We start from the raw sequence: 25,057 nt of genomic DNA, 5'->3' as shown, positions 1-25,057 counted from the left end.
ATCTTTCAGTGTTGAATTGAAAATAAAGTTACTGGGCTGGGAGGGGTCGTTGGAAGGCCTAAAGATCATTGCTCAAACGGGACAGTGCTCTTTTATCCCTAAAGAGACTGGATTACAGATTGACAGTGAAAGAAAGTTCCTTTTAGCTTTATGTGAATAGAAGTACTTATTATATCACTTATATTCTTCAAAATAGCCTGTTTTTCTTAATATGTCTTTTTTGAAGTATGGGCTAAAAATTCCTTAACATATATGTAAAACTAGTGTCCTAGGTGCAATATAAGATACTAACATTGCAAAGTCTATATAATATGTACACTCTACAAAGAAATAGGCAGATACCTGGATAGACAGCCAGAGGTGTACAGGTGAAGATCAGACATGAAGTAAAGCAACTTAATAAAAGTATCTAAGATATAGATATAAAGGATAGGGACCCAGAGTATTTTAAATTTTAAATGAATTTTAGTAGAAGACTTTTGGATAAAGCGGTCTGAATAGAGCAAAAAAACAAGGTAAAAAACGAATAAAAATTTACAAAGGAAACAGAAATAAAACCAATCTGAAAAAGACCAAATCCAAAGAACAGAAGCAAATTTGAATTTTCTATAAATGTTTCCTGCTAGAGAACAAATTAAGAATCTGATTCAAGCATTGTCTACAAATGTTTACATTCTCACCCATTTAAAATGTCACTTAAATAACAGAAAAGGAATAAAATATACTATCAACACAAAGGTTAACAAAAGAAGACGAGACATTAGGCAAAGAAACTGATTTAGCAAAAAAATCATTTCTGCAGTTGCAGAAACCACAATAGGTAAAAGGTGAGATGGTTTCAGTGAACAGAGATGTCATGCAGGTTCCTCAAAAGCAGGGGCTTGAAGTCAGGCTGCACCTGGGATTGGCTGAAAACATTTACAGTTAGTGTGGGAGAAGGGGAAAGGGCAGCAGTACCATCATCTTTCAGTCTTTAAATCCCCGCAACTGGATAACAAAAATGCATGAACAGCATTACAACAAATTTAGGTGACATGATGTCCTTAAATCCCAAAAGGTGTAGGTGAAGACAAGCCACCAACAGCCTCAAGATGGACTGTAATCGATTCAGAAGTAGAGGAAGGGAAGAGGACTTTAGAAAAACGCTCAGTGGAGCAAGGTGGAAACAGCATTAGAAATGGAGAGGCTGCCCGCTCCAGTGGTGTGAGTGCAAGAGGTCTGCAGTAATGTCTGAAGGACTGGAGCAAAAACTGATTTGCCACGGCGCCCTTCTACAGTAGGGTCCCCCACAGAAGAGAAACAGCTAGAAGGTAAAGCAAAATTGAGCAGGGGAAACAAGAGACATGAAGACAGGTGAAAATAGAAGGGGAAGAAACAGTCAACCAAGAAAGCTCGGCAGAATACCCTGTTTTCGAACACTTGAAAAACTTAAGTTCCAGAAGCTCCCATAAGCTATGCTTCCTTCTCAAAGTTTAAGAAAACTAATTATACTTCCAAAGAAACCACAGAAAAGTTTTTAGATCAATCAATCTCTAACAAAGTTAATATTTTAAAAAAAAAGAATCGAGCAGAATAACATCTTTACAGATAATGAAAATCTACCAGAAAGGCCCACAGAGCAGATCAAAACTAGTTCATTTGAAAATGTGCTAAAAGTTGTTAAAATAGTACAGGATATAAAGGAAATTTAGAATTTGGAAAACTCAGAAATAAGATAAACTCAGGAAAGCATTAGAAATAAGCATTTCAGAAATGAAGGCTGAACACAAGCAAACACTACAGATAAGAAAGACTTAAGGATAGGAAGTTACAAATATTGACAATAGAGACAGAGGCCCAATATACAGAAAACAAGAGTCTTTGAAGAAAAAAACTATAAAACTAATTTTAGAAAACTTCCCTAATTTGATTTAAAACTATCTTTAAATTGCACTCTTGTACCTAAGATTGATTCAAGACAGCCAACACCAAGACATAAGTACGTTACTTTAAAGAAAAAATCCTTTGGGTAGGCAAAAAAGAAAGTGACATGTAGGGGGAAAAAATGAGTTGACCAGACATTCCCACAATTATTCTTTATGCCTGAAGAAAATGTAGTAACTCTTTAAATAGATACTCAAGGAAAAATATAAGCAAAGGATTTTGTATCCAACAAAATTGACTCAAATATGAGGAACACAGACAAACATCCAACATAAAAGAATTTGGGAAGTATTGTTCCCTTAAGCTTGAACTGAGGAATCTTCAGCAAATGAGCTCCAGTAGATAACCAAAACAACCGGAGAAATAGCATCATAAAAACTGATGGTGGACATTAAACATATAGTTACATGCACAATTAAAAGTTAGAGTTAAGAGGGAGCAAGTATAGTGTGCAGTGGCTATATGCCCAGGTGACATGGATAGACCACAGAAAAGAGGGGCACATGGGCAGAAACATTGTTTAGCTAGTGGTAGCCTGGTAGTAGTGTTATTTTAGGACTCGTGTGTATAACGTGGATAGAATATGGGATATTTTAACTCATCCCATCTTGAGAACCGGGATTCTTGATGTGGAAAAAAAGGTTACAGACAGGTTAATTAAAATCAAAGTTTGTAGCTATGAATTTGAATTGGAAGTGCTGATAGAAACTTAAGAATATGTAAAATTTATATGTATGTATACACACAGTATGTACATACATATACACTGCACACACTGAAGAAACCTAGAAAAAAAAGTCAATCCAGTACCAATGAGCATTCCTATTATTCAGCTTATAGTTTTAAAACATCATTTTTTACCAAAAGAAACCAGAGCTTAGGAAAACAGTATGGGAAGACATGTAAGAAGATACGCCTGCAATATCTTGTTAAAATAGAACTCATCACAAGCTATTATATAATTTCAAAATGATTTAGGAGCTAACTTGAAGAGCCTCCCCCACTGTGCAAACATGGGAAAATTTGATCTTAAAAAAGAATGATTGCAATTTATGCAAATCCATCACAAATTATTGGTCACCTTCTTTGGGATGAAAGAGTCCCAATTCATTATGTTGAAAATGAAAAAACAAAGAAGAAATATCAAGCATTTTTCCTGTCCCACTGGGTAACCAAACATCAGATAAAGGAGAAAAAATCCCATTTTAGTGTTCTAATAATGAACAAGACATGAGATCACCATTTTGTAATCCGACTGGATTAGAGGTTTTAGACTTTGAGCATCAGCCACTGCTAGTATCACAAAGGTAGACAACCAGGAATGCTCTGCCTCTTAATGAAAGAACTCACCATCCTCTTATCATCGTGCCATAACTCAAGATGAGTGTGCTCCTCTGGATCTGCTGACAAAAGTGCAGGAGATAATGACAGGAGTGTGAGGGATGGCAGCACGAGCGTGCAGTGTGCTAAATCCAGAGTGAGAAGGTATGGGTTAAATGCCCTGGGAATTTCAACAGATAAATTGTAAAAAAAAAAAAAAAAGGGGGGGGGGCAGGATGGAGAGGGAAATTCCATTTTTAAAAAATGGTCAAAACTAAACTAGGTCGTTTAGAGACATACACTTTGGTGATAAAACAATAGACATACAAAATGATAACTAAAATTCAGGATAGTGGTTACACTAGGGGAGGAGAAGGGCACTGATTGGTAGAACAAAGCATGTGGAGGGGATTCTGGGAGTGGCTGGCAAAGTTATATTTGGTGACCTTATGACAGGCTTTGTCTTCTAATAACAATAGCAATATTATTAAGTTATCCATATCATAAGGTAAGCTGTTTGCCTTATAATAATTAAGCCATTTAGCTGTTTTATGTGGTTTTCTCTATTTTCTGTTTTACAACAATTTTCTTATAAAACAGCATTATTTTATCAAATTGAAGATGTAATAGATTGTATGTATTAGGTTGGTGCAAAACTAATTGCGGTTTAAAAGGTTAAAAATAATTGCAAAAACCACAATTACTTTTGTACGAACCTCATAAATGACTTCTAGCTCCCAGGCACTATATATCTGAAGTCTTTCTAAACACATTTTAGTGTTGGATACTTGTTGACTCTTGGATTATGGGAGGCAGAAGAATAATTGAAAGAATTCCATTAGGAATCAGAAGACTTGATCTGTAATTCTGACTTGCCCAAAACTCTTAAGTGACTTTGGGTAAACCACTGAACTTTTGTTGTTTTCTTTTTTTCTCACAGGACAAACATGACGGGTTGACCTGTAACTCAGAAACTACAACTCCAAAATCCTGTGGACCACACACTCAATTCTTTGATGTATGAATAACCATTTAAAGACTATTCCAAAAGCTCCACAAGATGGCAGCTCCCCCACACTGCTTAATGTCTGAAGAGAAATTCCAAGCAACTTTGTCTATTTTTTAAAAGTAATCCACCCTCTTACACATTGTTTTTTATTTATTTTAATTACACAAGTAGGGCACAAATATATTCCCATTTATAAAAATTTCAACATTACAGACCAACTTCAAGACTTTTGATTATTACTTTCATTCTAATCCCCGCCCCAAACCAGGTTGGTGGGTATTTTATTCTTTATAAAATTGTTTTCTGTGCTTTTTAAAAATATAATTTCTGCAACTAACTTTTTTTAAACCACATGATTTTAACATCTTTTCTATTAATATGCATTAATATGTTAACTTTAATTACTCTAATTCCATGAAGTGCATATCATAATTTACTTATTTCTTAATGATTTAAATTGTTTTTTCAGTATTCAAACAGTGTTCCATTGAATACTTCAGTGTTGCATTTTGAAAAAAGTGAAGACTTTCACAACATTTCATGGTAATTAAGATTTTGAAGCGAATTTGTTAAACCAAAGTATGATCTTTAAATTATTAGCCACAAAGGTATATAAAGTCAATTCACAGAAAAGGGACTAAAAGAAGGAAAACGACAGTCTTCCTTGGAAGCATTCAGGTTTACTCCATTCCATGATGTAAATCATTTGGGATACCATTCCTTTTAGGGCATTTGACAGGTATGTTTTTGTCTTAGACTGGATTAGATCTAAGCAGCAAATGGCCCAGTTAATGCAGAGAATGGAAGCAAAAAAGAGGAATGATTAAGTGTGGCCACCTCAGTGAGGGTGGGTACTGTGCCTTGGTTACTCTGTATCCTCTACGATGTGAAGGAAATATTTGCTGGGGATAAGCCAGAGCTCAAAGTTCATGTACACGAGAAAAGTTAAATATAAATGTGTTTGATGATATTAATGTAAAATGAGTTGTACCTACAGCAAATATTCCTGGAGAAAAGTATCGGCCCCTCTTTGGGATGTTGGTAGGATTTGGAACCTGACTGGGCTTGAATGGGATGGAGACAGATAAGAGGCAGGGACTTGATGTGCTAAAAACTTAGAGAAGGAAATACACAGAGTAAATTTGCAGGAAAGACTAGCCCAGCCAGATCAAAGGGCTTGCACTGGGGGAATGAGACAAGGGTTTGATTTTCAGGGAGGGAATGAGGCTGAGAAAGGTCTTATAGGGAGTTTGGACGCAACTTCGAGGCAGCAGAGTCATGACGGTTTCTGAGTGGCCTGTTTCTGTTCTTATCTCCGTTCTTAGTTCTGAAATCCAGTGAGCAGTCCTTGTGTGTAATTGGTTAGGAAAGGGAAGAGGTATGTAGCCAAGTAGTAGAAGCTAGACTATAATTCCAGTCAGAATACCAACCCTCAACCCCAAATTCACTCTTATTTTCATATCACACTTGTGATCTTACTTTTTACTTGCGTCTCTATTATTGTCTGTCTCGTCAATAAGCTGTAAGTTCCATGAAGACAGGTAAACAATAAACACAGGACTACAATACTGGTATTTGCCCTTCATTGTACTCGCAGCACCTCCCACAGTGTCTGTAATAGGGTAAGTATCTAATAAAGGTTTCGGAGTGAATGAATGAATGAATATCGCTGTGAAGTCAAAATAATGATGACCATTTTTACAGAAGAGGAAACAGAGGCTCAGAAAAAATAACCCCTGTGGTAGCCATCCTTCAGGATGGCCCCTGATGAGCCCTGCCTCCTGGATTCATGCCCTTGCATAGTTCTTCCCAAACTGAATAGGGCTCATTTGTGTAAACAATAGGATTGTGTGGAAATGACAGTGTGTAACTTCTGAGCTAGGACATAACATACTGTATGATCTCACTTATATGTGGAATCCTTGTTTTCCTCTCCCTTATGACTTTTTTTTCAATTACAGTTGACATACAATATATTAGTTTCAGGTGTACAACACAGTGATTAGACATTTATATAACTTATGAGGTGATCACCCCAATAAATCTCATTGGTACCCATCTGAACACCATATAGTTATTACAATATTATTGACTATATTTTACATCCCTATGACTATTTTGTAAGCCTCGACAGGTGATAGTGGAGCACCACTCCTGGGAGAAGTTCTTGCCTCCAGCTGGACAAGACCAAGCTCCTGATCCCACAGGAGCTGGTCCCGCAGGAGCTGACCATGACCCAGTTCCTGAGCAACATCTGGTAGGTGACAAGGTGCACGTGGCAGAGGGTAGGGGGTGGTGGGGTGCTGGATGGACCTGGGATTTGGGGAATAATGGGATCTGGCAAAGTGAGAGGGAGAAGAATTTATGCTTCACCTTCTCCCTTTAATCATGCCTTAAAAAAGAATGATCTCATGAGTAGCCCTTTCCCACCAGGTTAGCTTTCTCCCTTCCTGCCCCTCTCCCCATGCCAGGAGCCACATGGTCCTCGGGGCCACTGAAGCTTTCTACTTGCTAGTGAACAACAAGAGTACTGTCAGCATGACCATGACCATGGCCGAGATCTACAGAGATTACCGGGACGAGGACGGCTTCGTGTACATGACCTACGCCTCCCAGGAGATGTTCGGCTGAGGGGGCCTGAGGCCCCAGGGATGGAGCAGCCTGCGGGGCGGACCCTGCCACCTGCCATCCTCTCCAGCTGCAGACCAACCGACCGGCTTCCTCCTGTGCGCGGTGGACCCCCGGGGAGCAGGGCCGCCCCACAGGAGCAGCGCCCACGGGACAGGTAGGCCGGCCGCCCTGTCCCCTTTAGTGCACATGCCCTGTGTTCTCTGGGAAAACACGGTGCTCCTGGGAGTTTTGCAAATAATGATCTTCTGGGTAAGAGGTGGTTCCACATGCGGTGGTTCTGTGCGATGGCGAAGTGTCTTCCGTGGTGGAGGCCGCAGACCCTGGAATTTGGTGTCACCTGGTGCGGCCGGAGTCCTGTGGATGCTCAGTCATAGAGAAGCTGGGCCTGCGGATGGGACTGGCTCTGGAACTGAGGAGCCCGTGTGAGCCTGGGGCGGGCTCATGGCGTGTGGGGGGCGCTTATCTGAGTCATTAGTATATGTGCTGCCGAAGCGAGCACTTCTGAGTCATTAGATTATTGTTCTATTCCTCAGCATTCACTCCAGTCGGTTATTTCTTCTTTTGTTCTTGACTGTCTGTGCCACACAGGTTTATGCCAAGGTTGTAACTACTCAGTTTCACATAATGTCAATGATTAGCCTTTCTTAGAATAGAATTTTCAAAATTATTGCTTGTACTTCAATCTTCATTATGGAGAAGGCTTTGTTCAAAGCATTCTATATGTATTAACTTCTCATAATCACCCTACATGTTAAGTGCTGTTATTCCCACTTTAAAGATGAGGAAATTGAGCCAGAGAAAAGTCCAGAAAAATAAGCCTGGAAGGAAATATGTCAAGGCATCACCAGCGAGTGTTACTGGTACAGACTCCATCCAAAACAATCTGATAATAGCTGTTCAAATTGAAAATTCACATATCTTTTGATGCAGAAATTCCATTTCTAAGGGTATTTTATGATATGCTCACACATTTGCAAAATATATATGTGCAAGCTGACACAACATACTGTGGAAAAATGAAAATAAGTTAAAACATCCATCAAGGAGAACTTGATAAATAATTATGATATTTGACTGACTATTATGCGACTATCTGATAGAAAGATGAAACTTTATGAGCTCATGGAATAATCTCCAAGGTACATTTTAAATGAAAAGAACTTAGATATTCTGTATTTTCTGTTACTATTTCTGTTACTATTTGTTACTATTTTCTGTTACTATTTGCTTTAAATAAAAGAAGGGAGAAGAATAGGCATAGTTTTTAATGTATCTTATCATATGTAGAATTTGGGTTGCCTTCAGGGAGAGAAAATGAGTGGAGACAGGGAATTTTAACTAAGATTTTCTTCTTTTTTTTTTTTTTTACAGCAGTTTTACGTTTACAGCAAAATTGAGAGAAAGGTGCAGAGAGTTCCCAGATACTCCTAGCTTCCACATACTCATCGCTTTCTCCAATTAACGACATCAACCACCCAAAAGGTACATTTTTTTCCAAGGATGAGCCTACATTGATACATCAAAATCAGCGAAAGTCTATAGTTGACATTACGGTTCCCTCTTTGTTAGGCCATATTTAGGCCAGGAACAGGGACGTTCTTATCTTAAAAGCCATCCTGTATAGCTTTGTACCTTGTACCTGCTGGCTCGTGTTTGCCTTAGGCCTGGAGAAGCCACCGGAATGTATCTTTTCCTGTCTTGCTTTATACTTTATTTGTCTCGTAGGGACTTGTGATCAGAGGACCTGGGCGATCCAGACGGAGTCCTGGGGGCCAAGGTTTGGAACCGGAGGGCTTGGTCATACCCCGAAACCCTTGGTTGCTAGAGACAAACAGGGAAAAACCCCTGAAGCATTGAAGAGAGAATAACCTCATTCACCCCCTCCTATAAAACTCCATACCCCTTTTTGGTCGGAAAGGTTATGGTCTTTTCTGCCTGACCTCCCGCAGCTCAAACACGCCAAATAAATTCTAATATGCCAATTTTGGTCTCCCGCGACTCATTCCTCTGGCTGTGCCTACCACTCTTGGTGGTGTACAGTCTTTGGGTTTGGAAAAATATGTAATCACATGTATGGATCATTATAGTATGCAAATTATTTTCATTGCCCTAAAAAGGAATTTTTTTCACTGTGCTCTTTTGTACCTCTTGAGTTTGAACCATGTAAATGAATTACCCAGTAAAAAAAATTCTTTTTCGTAATTTAAAATATTGTCACCTCCTGGAGTGTAAGCTGCATGGAGGTACGGGACTGTGTATACCTTGTATTTATTTCTATTTATATCCCACAGCACAGTGCCTGGCATACATTAGCCACTTCATTAATAAGTAAATGAATAATTACTATTTAGTGGTGGAATTCCAGGAGATTTTTGTAATTTGTAAATATCCCATAATACACAGTTACTGATTTTTATAAATCAGAAATAGAATTTGTAAGTGGAAAGAAAAGACTCAGATATAGTAGAACTCTTAGACCCAGCCAAATGAGGTCCCTTCCCTGGGTCATCCCTGTGCCTCAGGAAGCCCTTTGAGGAAGACTTTGGAGGGCCTTCGTCAAATTTTTCTAAGACCCCTTCTGTTGGCCAGGACCAGCTAGAGCTGGCAGAGCCTTTGCAGCAGGGTGCCACGGATGCAGACAAAATTCCAAGGTGCTCTCCAACCCTTAGCCACTGTTCCCCTCTCCCGGTTGGCCAGATGCCCCAAAGAGCCTCAGGGCTTGAGTACATGAGTCGCCCCAGCCTGGCTTGCGGCTGTACCCTGGTTCTAGAAGGGCCACCAAAGAACAGAGAGCTTCCATTGGCTGGTGCACTGTTTCTTTTGTGGAATGTGCATGAAGTGGGCCACCAGTTGGTGCTGATACCCTGATTTTGAGTGACTCACTTAAGTCAGACACAGAATTAAGGGTAAATTCAGGGCTTGATGACAGGATTTGCCACTGAGCCACGAGCTTGTTTCCATGCAGCCCAAGTACCAGTTCTGGCCTCTCTGTGTTCTGACAGTCTTTTTCACCAAATTGTTTACATAGAGAGGACCCCACAAAAATTGTTTGCTGGGGCTCACAGCTCAAGGGTGGCCCTGCTCTGATGTAATCATTTGTGTTATTTAAAAGATTTCAGCAAGAGCAAATGAAAGTACGTAATGTTCTGACACACCAAAGCAAACATTTTATTCTAGAAGAGAATAAAAGAAATAGATTAATGTTGTTAGGTGGAGAAGTGAGCTAAACCATTGCAATCAGAGCTCATACCCACAAATCAGAGTCAGAGGAACCCAATGAGTTATACCGTGGGCTGTTTTTCCAGTTAAAGTCAATAGTTTTACAGTAATTTTTTTAAAGTTAAGAATACATAAACTTCGACTCCCTTGCCTGTTCTTGGAAGCAGCTCAGCAGAAGTCAAGGCCCAATATCCCGGCAAAACAGCCTTGTAGTCTCTGCCACATTACGTACGCTCTGGTTCATACATAGTTCAACACTGCAGTCATAGGGTGCAATGTGACTCTTCTTACATATTCATCTCCTCCCATCACACTCCAACTCATATTTTCCAAAGAAATAACTTGAGCTTTCAAGAGAGCATAAGGCTAGAGAGAGAGATTAGCCTGAGAAGAGTCAGCCTTGGGGAGATCAAGTCAGCTTCTTCCTAAAATCAGAGACCAAAGTTCTCTCATGTCTGCTCTTTACCTTTCAATGCATCTCTGTGCTGAGACAGGCACTTCTGTGTAATCCATGAAAACGCTGTGTCTCTGACTACCAAGCGCCAGGGTCCCTCCCTGCTCTCGACTAGCCCTTTCCCCTGCCTCAGGGAGCTCCGGGAGACTTTCCACATCCGCCTGGACGCAGGAGAGGCCCTCGCTGAGGCACACCTGCTCCTCCTCTGATGTTCTGTGAGGACCCCAAAGGAAGGAAAGCTGTGCGTCACGACTTATGTCAGGCTGGGGCTCTGTTGCACTCAGAAATCCAGCTGCGTCTGTGTTTCATTTTCATGTGCGTGCACTGTATGCTGAATGTGAGGACACGTGCTGGCACAGACAGAGTGGGAGGGGGCACAGGACGGAGCTCTTTTGTCACCGATGAATGGATCCAACGAGGTGCCACCCCCACAGCCGTGCTTTACAGAGCTGTGTGGGACGGGTAGAGGGATGTTTGACTCTGTGTCCCCATCACGGCTCACAGCCTAGCCCCCTGCCATCAGTCCTCAGTCCTGGTTTATCCACAGCATCTGTGAACCTTGGTCCGCTCCTTGTCCCTCACCCTCTTCACCAAAGCAAGTGACAGGTCACAGAGCCAGACAGGGTGGCCTGGCTTTACTGTGGAAGAGAGCTACAAGTGCCCCAGTGCTAGGAATGGGAGGAAATGTGAAAATCCGATCGTTTAGAAGTGGAGGTGGAGGGAGGTAGATGTCAGCCAGCCAGGCAGCCACTCTAATCATCCCCGGATGCTCATGACTGAACTCGTGGTCATCAGCCACAAAGTGGGGGGTGAAGGCACGTGGGGCTGAAGTCAGGATTAGATAAACACGCCGGTAAAGCACCTCACAGGGTGCCTGGGAAACACTGGGCGCAGTGGTTTAGTCTGCCCGCTCCTCTTCTACCCGTCAAGGGTTTCTGCCTTATGGAGATAATTTGTTTTCTGCTTTTCCTTCTTTCCCCTCCCCACCTTTCTCCCTTGCCGCTTTCTTTTGGATTAGTTGGACATTATTTAGAATTCCATTTTAATTTGTTTAGTGACTTTTAGCCATACCGCTTGGCATTATTATTATTTTTCTTTTTTAGTGGTTGCTAAAGGTATTGAAACATACACCCTTAACTTTTCAGTCTACTGAGTAGAATTAGTAATGTGCCCCTTCACATAAAATGAACCCTGCAGAAGGGCCGTGCCAGTCCCCACCCCTTCTCCTTTCTTCTGTAATTGTCCTGTACACATGTGTGTATATCGTGCACCCCACAATATAACCTTATAAATCCCTGCTCCTTAAACAGTTGCATGTGCTTTGAAGAAATGAAGAGGGAAACGTCGTCTTCCATACTGACCGTTTCCAGCGCTCTTCCCAAGCATTCCGATGCCCTCGGAGGGAAGGAGGTAGTTATGGAAGACAGAATAATCCAAGGCCATACAGTGTTGTAGGATTCATAGTCACAGAAAGAGGCCCCGAGGGTCAACGGAATTATCTGAGTGATTCAGGTACTGACCTTTACTTTTCCTGGACTGGATTTTATTTCTCGGATCAATTATCCCAAAAGTTATGTGGAATTTTCTTTTTCTCCTCTTCTGCTTTAATGAGATCAGATCTAATAAAATCACTTGCCCTTTTTGTCCTTAAACATTTTACAGTTTGGTTCTACATTATGACCCAGTCTCAGAGGAAGAGCAGGGTTTTCTGGGTCGCTGTCCCATCAACCGAAACATTGCATTTGCTTCTTTAAAATCTTCCTGGAGAGTCCCACGTGGCCCTGGTAAGATGCACCCTTTTCTGTCCTGTACCGAGATAGTTTGCATGAAGGCAGCAGCAGCCTGGGCTTTCCCGTTCCCAGGCCCTCTGCCTTTCCTGCTGATCCGGTCACACTGGAGTGTGCTACCTTTGTTCTGAGACTTGACGGAAAGTTGAGGGGGTTTGAACAAAAGGAAGAAAGGGGAAAATGGGGTCTGAAGCAAGTGGACAAGTGGGTGGGACCCCTATGATGTTAGGATTTTATTCTAATTGTGATCAGAAGTTATTAAAGAGTTGCAAGTACGGGGTGAAATTATCCAATTGGCTCTTTTAAGGTCATTGCTGTGACTCTGAAGAGAAGGAATTCCAGCAGGAGGGATGGTGGGAAGCGCAGGCTAGATAGAGCCTGTGGCTTGGATAAGCAAGTGGCAGGGGAAATGACACATTCAAGGTCTAATTTGGAGGTGACGCTGTCAGGGCTGCCTGAAGCACTGGATGTGGGGCGGGGAGAAAGAGGGAAATCAAGGTGCATGAAACCCCGTGTCAGGCCTGACCTACCACATTGGTGGACGCCGCTGTCATTACTACGTGCAGTAGGAAGATCTGCAGTGGGAGGCGGTGGAAAGACTACATTTCAAAGGGAAACACCAACAATGCCTTTTTGGACTTCCTAGGTTTAAAATGTCTACAACATCCAAGGGAGGCTGCCAGGTCAGGAGTTGGGTTTACGAGTGCAGAGCTGGGGAGAGCCCGTCCTTCCCTTTAGTCTCAGAAAGAGCATCTTTCTCCATAAGCAGAGCTCCATTCCCCTGCAGCGTCACTCCCATGAGTGCGCTACAGTAGACTAAAGTCACATCAGTCCCTGAGGGCCTTCTGCACGTGGGGCTGCCCCTGTGTACAGCCCCTGTGCACGGTGGAGCTCTCAGGCTGGGCAATCACGTCCCACTCCTGATTGGAGCTCAGGCACCCTCCTCCAACCTACACTGGGGTATGGCCTCAATTCTCCTGGGAGTGGGGACACTGATTGAGGATGGTGACCATCTGTCAGCATAAGAATCCAAGTAACAAGGAGGTAGGGAAAGCCAAAATGGGAGGCACAAAACTGATGGGAATCCACTGAGACACATGTATCTCCAAGCAATCATTTGAATTGAAATGTAGCACAATTGAGATTGGCTCCTGCCCTCTGCCAAGCCACCCCCATCCCAGGGGCCTAAGTGGAAGGGAATGTGCCCTGAATCGATGCCCCTTCTGAACAGCGCTAGGGTGCCAGGGCCCTGTAATGACCCATTTCCAGGAGGGGCTTGGGCCCCTTCCCTGTCCAAGCCAGGCACCTCATACTGTGGGTTAGAGCAGGGAGGGAGACTGAATCTGTGAGCTGGGATAAGAAGTCCTCCCTCCGTCCCTCCCACTGCCACCTCCCCACTCAGGATACTGAGGAGTCAATAATTCTAAAGTTGAATTATGAAGCTATATTGTTCAAGGCAGGAAGACAGAAAAATGTTATTTAAATTTTTAGTTTGAGTTAAACGATTAACTTTAAATAGTAGTATGTGGGCCTTGTTTCTACTACCCTGCAAATGATTATACCTGGATCTGGGCTAAAGTTCTTAAAATTCCTGTCTTGGTCAGGCTCTAGGGGGACATAAATGGATGGATGGCAGAGTGGGGAGAGAGCAGGGAATCTCCCCTTCTGTCAGGGGAGCCTGGGAATCGGGGGGGGGGGGGCTAGAGTCCCCAGTGTTTTCTAGGCCCACTTTCTCCAGTCAATGCAACTATCCAGAAAATTCCAATCAGTTACAGGAACCCTGAATTTTCTCCATGCTTAAGCTAGCACCAACCCCCCGCCCCAGGTGGCCCCAGTTCAGCTTTTGAGGGTCTAGAAATGGACAAGCAAGGGATTGTTGGCTAATAAACATTTCAAGGTCCAAACCAATTTAAACTTCTTTATTTTATTCCATTTTAAACCTCTGAATGGGTGTATGTGGATCTGCTGAGAGACCAGCATGGGGAAGGGTGATTAGATATCGCTGTGGGGGAAGAGTAGCTCAGAAAATGAAATGAGTGTCCTATATGTGAATGCTAACCACAGGGATTCTGAATTAGTCACCCAGACACAAGGACTGCTGAGCCCTTGAAAGCAACAGTCTTCCCAATTCTTGGTGCTGCCATGACAACTGGAGGCCAGACCGAGGTCATCCCCAAAGCAGCGAGTGGCCCAGGTGACTGATGGGAGCAGGGACTCGGAGAGGACTCCAACCACCAGGAGGGAAATGGAAACCAGGGGAGGGAAACGGAGGGAATTTCTGGTAATCGAATAAAATTAGTCACAGCTGTTAAGCTACAGCCGCAAAAGCTCGAACAGACCCTTTTGGCTGAAAAAGAAAGGGAAAGACACTGAATTAATTTCACTCTTGACTTTCATCAGAGGATATGAAAACACTTCACTCACAAAGCGCCATGTTCAGGGAGAAGTTTTGTCCATTTTACGAGTATTGCAGTCCAGTGACTGGTCCACACTAAGGGAGAACATGGCTGTATGAATAAAGACATTGCAAGGGAATTGGCCCTGATACTAAATATTTGCAATCTCATTTGAGCCCCCAAATTGAACCTCCTGTTTTACCAAACTTGTCTCTAACCTCATAAACACGTACAGTTAAAGGAAAATTACCTCTCGAAAGCCACATCAATAGTGCAAAACCAAAAAATTAAAACCCAAACCACTCCACAATCATGTTTAAACACGGACAAAAGCAAGAATGTCATCGAAACCACAAAAAAGACCAGACATCTCTTTATCTTGACTGCTTTTTGACCAGTTACAGCTTTAGCCACAATTTGTTCTTCCCATCTTCTAGATAAGACTTATTTAAATAATCAAAGAATCACCCCTGCTTCCAATCCATAGCAAAGTCCTGCTCCATTAAACATTTCCCAAGTCATCTCACGTAGCGCAAATCCTGTAACCCCTTTCGAAGCACTCTTACTGGAATGCCCCAGTGTTCCCTGCCCTGTGAGTTCTCCTGTTAAGCTAAAAATAAAAGGGTCTTTCAAAATGAGAGACATAAGCATTTATTTGAGGTAAAAAAAAAAATAAAAAACTGTTCAGGGAACATTGATTCAGGCAGAAGCCTAAATAATGTTACAATTAGGAGACAAAGGCAAGGGATATTTATGAGAAAGGGAAGGGAAACAATTACATCAATAGAAGGAAGGCGTGTCTCTTAACCTTGCTGCCATATTTTCCATCTTTTTTGTCCATGTGACATTGTGGATAATTCCTTCTGACCTACCTCTTTAACTATGTTTTGGCTTCCAAACACATTCATTACATTGAATTTTTTATTTCAGTGATTGCATTTTTCCTTCATAGACGCTCCTTTTTGTTTCTTTTTCAAATGTCTGATGCAATTTGTAATTTTCTGTTTCTCATTGATATTTTTGAGTATGTCTTGCATTTTTAAGTCTTATAATCATTCTTTAGAACAATCTTTGTCTTATAATTCCACTTTTCAAAGTCATTAGACGTCAGTGTTATCTGTTGTTTCAGCTGTTCTTATTCAGAATGAACTTCCCTATTTGACTGTATGCTTCTCAAAGACCTGGTGTTCCCAGAAGCGTAGGCTTTTTTCTACAGAGGTTTTGCGTTTGTATTTGCTAAATTCCTGGGGCATTCCCAACCTGTAAACACTTTAAACTCACCATTTGATTCTGATGATATGAATGGGATACAATGCCTAGCAAGGATGGGGATTAATTAGGCTGATAAACTCTGAGACACACCTTTCATCCATGCCTCTTCCATCTCTCAGCAACAAGAAAAACTCTTCCTACAACTGTAAAAGGACAGGAAATGGGGAATCCTGATTGTAAGGGAGACATCTGAAGTCTTTACTCTCTGTAGGGTAGGTACCTTGGGCTTTTCAGCTCTGTCAGCCTCTGCCCACAGGCCCGTTTAGCAGCGGCTTCACCCAGATTTGTTTTTGCACAGGGCAAAACTAGGCTGTGATGTTCCTGCTCACCTTTTTGTATCCTCCCTTCTCCTAAATTTTGACCTGGTCATTCTACGTCACTATGTTTCAGTCTTTCTATGCTTGAAGTTTTCAGGCTTTTCCCAGCATTTTCACCTGTTCTCAGCTGCTCCTACATAGATACCTTTTTTAGGATATTATTTTAGGCTGGTTAATTTTAAGAAATAGCAGACGTGGGAGAAGCTCTGAAAATCAAATAGTTACCTATTAAAGAACATGTAGTTGTAAGAAAAACTCCATTTGTAAGGGTGCTTCCCTCCCTGTACCAGGAAGAGGAGAATATCTAAGTCTCTAAAACTTAAATCTGTCTTACTGTGCTTTTCCTGGTAGGCTCCCGTAACAGACTCCCCACCCCCAAAATCTTTTGTCTGTAGTTGAAAGTCGTGTATAAAGTGATGGCTTCCACCATTCTGGTGAGTTACTCAGTGTCCCTGGGTCTCTCTTATTTATACAGGAGGTATACATGCTATTAAACTTTAATTTTCTCTTGCTAATCTGTCTCATGTCTATTTGATTATTTGACCAACCAGAAGAACCTTGAAGAGTAAATTTTTTCCTTTCCCCAAACAAGGCTATCTTTGTGTATAAGCTTGTACATATTAATAAACTCCGGTTCTGGGATGGCAGGATGGCTCAGTTGGTTAGAGCATGAGCTGCCTTTTTTTTTTGGGGGGGGGGGGGATTTTAATTTAATTTTTTTTAATTTTTTTTTTAAATTTGTTAGTTTCAGGTGTACAAGACAAGGTAATACTTAGACGTTCATCATTTATATCCCTCACACTGTGAACCCCCCGCCCCCCTGAGCTGCTTTTTTTTTACCCCTTCTTCCGCCTCCCACTCCCCCCAACTCCAGTTCAAGCCATTGTTTCCCAGTCTAGTTGTGTAGGACACAGCTCCCTGGCCCATGCTTTTATTATGAGCCTTGAGCTCCCCTAGTCTGTCGGCCGCTCACAGCAGATCATGGCAGCTCTCTCCAGCTGCCAGACACTTCTGGCAACACGTGGCAGCTCACGCCAACCTCTGGCAGCCCAGCTCCAGAGAGAGCCATTGTTCACAATTTTAACTGTAGAGGGTGCAGCACACTGGCCCATGTGGGAATCTAACTGGCAACCTCGGGGTTAGGACCATGGCACTCCAACCACCTGAGCCACCGAGCTGGACCAAGACAATTGTTTATATCAAAAATAGAGCTTTGTTTTCCTTTTAATGTGGAGTCTCTCGGCAGACTAAGAAGGAAGAAGCAGCAGGCTAGAAAAAGAAGGTCAGAAATCTAGGAGAATAAAAAGCATCAATCCTTTGAAATATAAATAAGGATTTTGTTTTCTTCTTTTAATGAGAAGATGGCAATTAAATTCAAATGTCAAAAGAATAAAAAGCGAGTTAGGAAGTAGACTGAATAGATGCTTTGGAATCTGCTATTTAAGAGTCTGCTGCTGATCTTAGCAACAACAATTTTGTTCCATTAATTGTGGGGACAGATCCCAGATTGCAAAGGCTTAAGGAGTATTTGATGAAGATTTGGAAATAGTAGAGGCTCCTTTTCTGAGAAGTGTCAAGGAGCAAGAGGAGAAGGAGCAAGAGGAGAAGGAGCGAGCCAGGCATTGGCCACATAGGGGACTGGGAATAAGAGAAACTCATTATTCAGCTTCTAAACAGCATCTTGTTTAATCATCACAGCAATCCTCTAACCTGGCTTCTGTTTCATTTTCAAATGAAGAATCAGAGCATTGAAGGGGTTAAGTAACTTGTTAAATAAGCAAGATTAGAACCCAAGACTGACTCCAGAGTACTGTACCATACACCTGGGGAACCAAAGAAAGGTTATTTTAGGATGGGGAAAGATGATTATAGACTTAGGGGATCAAACCTTCCTTTGTCATCATTTCGTGTACCGCCTTTGACTGCCTCCTACGAGGTGTGACAATTAAGTTCACGAACAGGTTTCAATGATGTTGCTAATCTTTCTTGATATCAGAGGGATTATTCATTATGAATTTGTTCCAACTGGACAGTTAACCAAGTTTACTATTTGGAAGTGCTGAAAAGGCTGCATGAAAAAGTTAGATGACCTCAACTTTTTGCCAACAATTCATGGCTCTTGCATCACGACAATGCACCAGCTCACACAGCACTGTCTGTGAGGGAGTTTTTAGCCAGTAAACAAATAACTGTATTAGAACACCCTCCCTACTCAACTGATCTGGCCCCCAATGACTTTTCTTTACCCAAAGATAAAGGAAATATTGAAAGGAAGACATTTTGATGATATTCAGAACATCAAGGGTAATATGACGACAGCTCTGATGACCATTCCAGAAAAAAAGTTCCAAAATTGCTTTGAAGGGTGGACTAGGCACAGGCGTCAGTGCATAGCTTCCCAAGGGGAGTACTTCAAAGGTGACCATAGTGATATTCAGCAATGAGGCATGTAGTACTTTTTTTAGGATGAGTTCACGGACATAATTGGCAGACCTCGTATATTTACTTATCTGGTATCCTGACACCCAGACTCCAGCACTCCTTCCACACCCCCAGAAGAGAAGCACATAAACCCTATCACCTTTTCACCATTTCTCTCTCCCACCCCTGTCCTTTCTTCCCAGTATGCATTGCAGTGACTGTCCTAACCATTTCCCTCTCCCTCGTCTCCCTGGTTTAGTCTTGCTTGCTTGGCAACACTCAGGCAGGTGACAGTGGCTGGAGAGAAATGTACACCTACTCATGGGAGTTACGTGTGAACCATGACAACTGAGGAGTAATCATCCCATTTCTCTTATCTGTTCACTCTCTTACTTGTCTGGGTGACTATCACACACATTTTCTTCTGCACGAACCTCACTTTTACTATTATTAATATTATTTCGTTATTTTTAATTTTGTTTTTCCATTTTCTTGCCCCATCCTCAATTTTAGCTGAATATCTTGCTTCCTATTCCACCAAGATTAAATGTAGCAACTCGAGTAACATTGTGACCTTGGTAAAAGGAGTATCTACAGAGTGCTGACAATAAAGCTGAATTAGGTGGGCTTAAGAGAGAAGGAAGGAGAAGAATTGGAGACAATCTAAGTATAGACCAAGTCTTTCCAGGTGGTTTGCAACAAAGAAGCCACCCCAAATAACCAAATTTTGAAAGAGAAGTGGGGACAAGCTCATTAATCTAGGTATTGGTCGTCCAGCGTTGCAAAAAACCCATGCCCCAAACACCCTTCAAGCCACAGAAGTCTTCCTCTTGGGCCCTACTCAGCCCTTACAAAGAGATCCTGGAATGAGGTAGTAAAAACTGGAGGGAAAATTCCCAGAAATAAGAAGGAATGTCCTTTCTAACTGAGAGCAATACGCCAGCTCCAACTCCCTTCCTTCACTAAAGGAGGCTCCACAGCTGGATTCTGAATTATCCTGGAGATATTATTCAGTTTTCAAACCCAGAGTCTGAAACAATCCCCACTCTCCTACACAACTGTGTTCCCTTAGCTGGCTTCAGACATCTTCCCTGGGGGTGAATTCAAATTCAAAGCCAGGTGTAGCTTGGTTTTAGGGGAGGTAATTAAAATGAGTTTAACCATTAACAGTGAATTTTACTTTGCAGGAGGACTCCGGAATGAATCAGGACTCAGAACCACCGTGACACTGAAAGCAGTTTCTTACTCTGCTGCTCCCCAACGCTTCTGGGAAAAATGTCAGGGTGAGGAAAGGCAGACTTTGTGTGGCAGATAAGACTGCCAACCCCAGGGCTTATATCTCAGAGGGTATCCAGCACCACTTTGCAGCGCTGTGCAATCCTTACCGCTAAATTCATAACAAACAGATTATTATTTTAAGGGTTTTGAGGGGTTGATCCATATCTAGTCAACTCTGGGATTGACTTTCATCTTTGGCTCACTTGACAGGCTCTGGGGTGTCATGCAGGGTCTCTGCTCCCACTCCCCGCACAAGAACACAGGATATGGTGAGGCCAAAAAGGAACCCCAACAGAGCCACAGATAGGGGAGTCATACCACTATAGTCTCATTGGCGGCTGCGATGAAGACACAGGAAGCAGGAGCCACATGATCCGCAATCCGCTGGCTGCTTCTCTGGCAACAACCAATTAACCAACCCCTTGCTAACTGCAATCCGCGCTTGCCAGCCACCATCCTCTGCTAGCATAGCAGAGGCAGTTATATTAGTGACCAAAGGCTCACTGGTTACAGCTGACCGCCATCCAATCACAGTTGATGGCCATTTACTACCCGAGTGAGCACCTTTCCACGTGAGGGCAAGAACCTGGAAACTGCACTCCTGACTCTGTCCCCACACTTTACCCCTCCAAGGTCTCGCCTCACAATCTACGCGACAAGTGTCTTCCGCAAGGGGCCCTGTGCGAGAACCCTGGAGGTGAATGCAATATCCTGGACACAGCCAGGCTCTCTGTGCATAGCCAGGGTTTCTCAGGGCACCGCCAGTCCTTCTGGGCACAGCCAGACTTTCTGTGGCCAGGGCACAGCCAGGGTTTCTCGGGGTACCACCAGTCTTTCCCTGAACAGCCAGGGTTCGCAGGACACAGCCAGGGTTTCTCAGGGCACCACCAGTCTTTCTGGGCAAAGCCAGACTTCCTGGGCACAGCCAGGGTTTCTCAGGGTACCGTGCTGGAACAATAATGGCTCACAGCCAAGGTGCTTACATATTCTCGATGGCAGCCGGTAGAGACACCGCCGGTAAACATCCGCCTGTACCCCAACAAGGGGGTCTTTCTGCATCAGTCTCACTGGCGGTGGGGCGAGGCACAGGAAGCAAACATCCGCCAGTTCCACTACATGGTGGTAAGTTCCCAAGCAAACAGTCAAGCGGTCCATCAAATCAGGGATAGAAGGCAATTCCCTATAGTCCACAGTCATTTGCCAGGGCTGTGCGCTGGCTCTACGTGTGCCCTCTGCTCAGGGCTAGGGCTCCAAGTCCTCCCCAACCTGGGGGTGAGAAACGACCTTGACATCACCCACATCTCCAACAGAGGACTCAGCAAGCGTTTCCTGCTGGGAGTACAAGTCCTACATCCGGGCTGCCCCAGCAAGCACGTCCCAGCCCACACAGCCGGCTGCAAAGACCTTCGCTTTCTCGGGCCTATGCTGGTCAGAGAACCGTCCACGTCTTCCCACCCCTCCACGGGGGTCCAGCTCTCCGGCAGCTGCTCCTCCTGGTCTTCCTGAGATGAGTGTTCATACGCACAAACTGCTCCACTGCCCTTCGGAGGGCTTTGGCGGCACCGTACCCTGCTTGCTGCGCCATGTGTCATGCAGGGTGTCAGCTCCTGCTCCCCGCACAAGAACACAGGATATGGGAAGGCCAAAAAGGAACCCCAACAGAGCCATGGGTAGGAGAGTCATACCACTATAGTCTCTCTGGTGGCTGGGTTAGAGACACAGGAAGCAGGAGCTACATGATCCGTAATCCAGTGGCCACTTCTCTGCTAACCAACAACCAATAAACCAACGCCTTGCTAACTGCAATCTGCGCTTGCTAGCCACCATCCCCTGCTAACATAGCCAAGGCAGTTATATTAGTGGCCAAAGGCTCACTGGTTACAGCTGACGGCCAATTAGCCATAGCTGATGGCCATCCGATCACAATTGATGGCCATTTACTACCTGAGTGAGCACATTTCCACGTGAGGCTGAGAGCCTAGAAACTGACCCCACCTGGGGAATGATGCATTGCCTGTGAAGGGGCGGGGGCTCTGCAGGCCATTGCTAGAGAGTGCTTCTGTTATTTATGAATTCAGGGGAACTTCAGAGAGTTCGTGAGGGCTAGAGGATCTCGATTTTAACTTCGCTTCACCTTAATGTCCTCCCTGTCTTCCCACCTCCCAATAATTTTGAGAGTCAGATAGGACACTGGTGAGAGCCTGCATGAAAGGCTAAGTGGTGATTAACCAATTAGTATAAATTACCAATTCGTCCATGACAGTGACTTGGGTTAGGTGGGGTTTGAAAACTGTAGCAAAGCATGTTTCCTTGCTAGAACAAGGTCCTTTCAACATGTGGCTCAGTGTAGCACAACTGCCCGATGTGACTAAATTTGGAGAGTCCTAGGCCACATTCCGGTGAATCTGCAGAAGGGCCTCCTGCCTCCCTCTGCCAGGGCAATAGGTGTGGCTGCTACCTTTCTCCTGTGGACACAGGTGGAGACAGGCCCTGTGGCCTCCCACCCCTTACGGTGGCTGAGGAATTGGATCCTTCTGTGTTTATTTTATGCTTTCCTCCACCAGGTCAATAAATGCAGGTTAAAAGCTTATAGGTTTTTTAGATCAAGTATCTCTGACTCGTTAGTGTGTTTAACTGGGTGGTTGATTGATAGAAGTCAATAGTATTTGTAAAGTTCTTTTGTTGGTTTGTTTTTTTTATGTTATGCAAATGCTTGGTGTATTAATCTTGTTATCTTAGCCTCCAACTGAGCTGATGGTAAGATCCAAACTACTTATTTGATTTGATTTGTTAATTAAACAAATGTCTTTTCCATTTTCCAATGCTCATTACATTACTGTGTGATAAGGAATGTTAAGTGTGTCAACAGAGTGGAGAGTCTAAATTTGGTGGTCAGGGAAGGCTTCCTGGAGGATGTGACATCTAACCCAGCCCTAAAAGATGGGTAGGAGTTATCCAGGTCAAGAAGGGGAGGGAGAGGGTTTCAGTCAGAGGGAACAATAGGATATGTTGGAAGAATTGAAATGCAAGAACACGCAGGAGCCCCATGCATGTGGATGGCAGGAAATGGGAAGAGAAGGAGCTGGAAACAGGAGCAGAGGCCTTAGTGTCAGGTTAAGATAATGAGACTTTATCTTAAGGTAAGATAAGGGCATTAAACATTTTAAGGAGGGAAGTGCCACGATCAGATTGTAGTTTAAGAAAGCTTACTCTTAAGATACGCCTTGAAAATGTTAAAGAAGGAAAGTGGGATGATTGGATTTTTCTTTTAGAAAGACTCCCTTGTCTAAAAGCTGCTAACAGAGGTCTATGGAAGGAGGGTGCCATCATAAGGTTTGAAATAGGAGAGTGACAAGATGAGATATGCATTTTAAGAGAATCACTCCTCTAAAGGAGCTTTAAAAGTATACATGGAGAAGTAACTGGGGAGCCAAAGAAAACTTAGAATCGAAGTTGAAAGTCAAGACCTGCACCATGTCCTCTGTCCGCTTCCTTTGCCAGGGCTGCAGCCAGCCCCTGAAGCTGACTCAGTCTGCAGAGACCTTGGACCTTGACACCAGCCAACCACCTGTAGCTTCCAAGCTCCCTTTCGCTCAGGGGAAGCCAGGAGAAACCCTGGAGGAAGTCCCTGCCTTGAGGGCGGAGAGAGATACTGAAAAGTTACAGGATGGGGCCTCTTGCAGGACCCCCCCTGGCGATGGCAGGATGTCCAGGTACAGTCCCAACATCTTCACCCTGGTTGGCAAGTTGAGCTCTGGCAGAACTCTCAATAGCATCCAGAAGACCACTACGGGCATTTCTGACATCCTTTCTGGTGAAGAAAATCTGGTCTACCCGCTGTGTCAAGACTGTACTGACAGTCTTTTAGAACAGCTGGACACTCAACTCACTATCTCGGAATCTGACAGTCAACACTACAAACGCTATTTGGAGACCAGGGAGAGCATAAGTGAGGACAAGAGGGAGATGCTGCAGGAGTTGCTGAAGGACATGGAGCTAGAGGAAGCGAGGCTGGTGCAGGAGCTGGAGGAGGTGGAGAAGAGCCGAGAAGGAGCAGCAGTGGCTCTTGAGGCAGCCCAGGCAGAGACTGAGACGCTGGACCTGCAGGAAAGGCAGTACCAGAGAGAGTATGGTAAATTGTTGTGGCAACAATTGGAACTGCAAGACGAGCTGAGGAGCGTGGAGAACCGGCTGTGGTACGCCGAGACCCAGCTAGCCTGGCTGGAGAAAACCAACACCTTCAGGTCAACGTTTGTGATCCACCATGATGGCCCTTTGGCCACCATCAATAACTTCAGGTTGGGCTGTCTCCCCACGGTCCCTGTGTGCTGGAATGAGATTAACGCAGCTTGGGGGCAGACAGCCTTGCTGCTCCGGGCCCTGTCTAGTACAATTGGACTGGAGTTTCAGAGGTTTCAACTCATCCCCTGCGGAAACCATTCCTATCTGAAGTCTTTAACAGACAATACCGTTGAGCTGCCATTGTTCTGTAACAGGGGGCAGAGTGCTTACTTGTCTAACAAGTTTGACCAGGCGATGATGGCTTTCCTGGACTGCATGCAGCAATTCAAGGAAGAGGCGGAGAAGGGCGCCTCAGGGGTCTACATGCCCTATAGGATTCATGCAGAGAAAGGCCTGATGGAAGACCCTGGAGCCAGTGGCAAATTCTGCTCCATTAGAACCCACCTGAACTCAGACGAGCAGTGGACACAGGCGCTCAGGCTCATGCTTATAAATTTTAAGTGCAGTCTTGCTTGGGTCTCTTTAAGGTATTGTCAAAAATAACTTTTTTCTATGCGGGAGAGGGATTGTTTTTTGCTTTCAAATAACGTTATTTGTGGAAACTCTTATAAAAAGTCATTGCTGTCTTTCCCAGCACATATCTGTCCTCCCTTCCCTGTACCTTTGTTGTCCCCGCTTCCCCACCTGGACAAATTCAAAATGACAGAAGAGGTTAAATTACAAAATGATGAGATTACTCCTGTAAAAAGGGATAAAAGGCTACAAAGGGAAAGAACTGAAGGTGGGGA

At 43.6% G+C, this 25,057-nt stretch overlaps 2 protein-coding genes and 1 pseudogene across 3 annotated transcripts in view; all 3 read left to right on the top strand.

Annotated features, from left to right (window-relative positions):
• The window catches only part of EXO1 (exonuclease 1), a gene marked incomplete at its 5' end in the record, with an annotated part of 30,514 nt that extends 26,264 nt beyond the window's left edge, over positions 1-4,250 (top strand). Inside the window, one exon of the mRNA XM_081039318.1 lies at positions 4,184-4,250. The remainder of the gene's footprint in view (positions 1-4,183) is intronic.
• On the top strand, positions 833-6,883 carry LOC308493323 (microtubule-associated protein 1 light chain 3 gamma-like; annotated as a pseudogene). The gene is made up of 4 exons: positions 833-923; positions 1,058-1,203; positions 6,387-6,509; positions 6,724-6,883. The product of its transcript is annotated as a microtubule-associated protein 1 light chain 3 gamma-like (transcript).
• A 16,618-nt stretch (positions 6,884-23,501) lies between these two features.
• On the top strand, positions 23,502-24,812 carry BECN2 (beclin 2; the record flags this gene model as incomplete). The annotated part of the gene is made up of 1 exon (XM_081039315.1): positions 23,502-24,812. One exon carries the CDS (start codon positions 23,502-23,504, stop codon positions 24,810-24,812), a length of 1,311 nt encoding a protein of 436 aa, XP_080895441.1.
• Positions 24,813-25,057: the final 245 nt, after the last annotated feature.

The sequence above is a fragment of the Rhinolophus hipposideros genome (assembly GCF_964194185.1).
Source record: "Rhinolophus hipposideros genome assembly, chromosome: 26".
NCBI lineage: Eukaryota > Metazoa > Chordata > Mammalia > Chiroptera > Rhinolophidae > Rhinolophus > Rhinolophus hipposideros.
The sequence above is the reverse complement of the archived record's forward strand: the minus strand, read 5'-3'. Positions and strand labels throughout refer to the sequence as shown.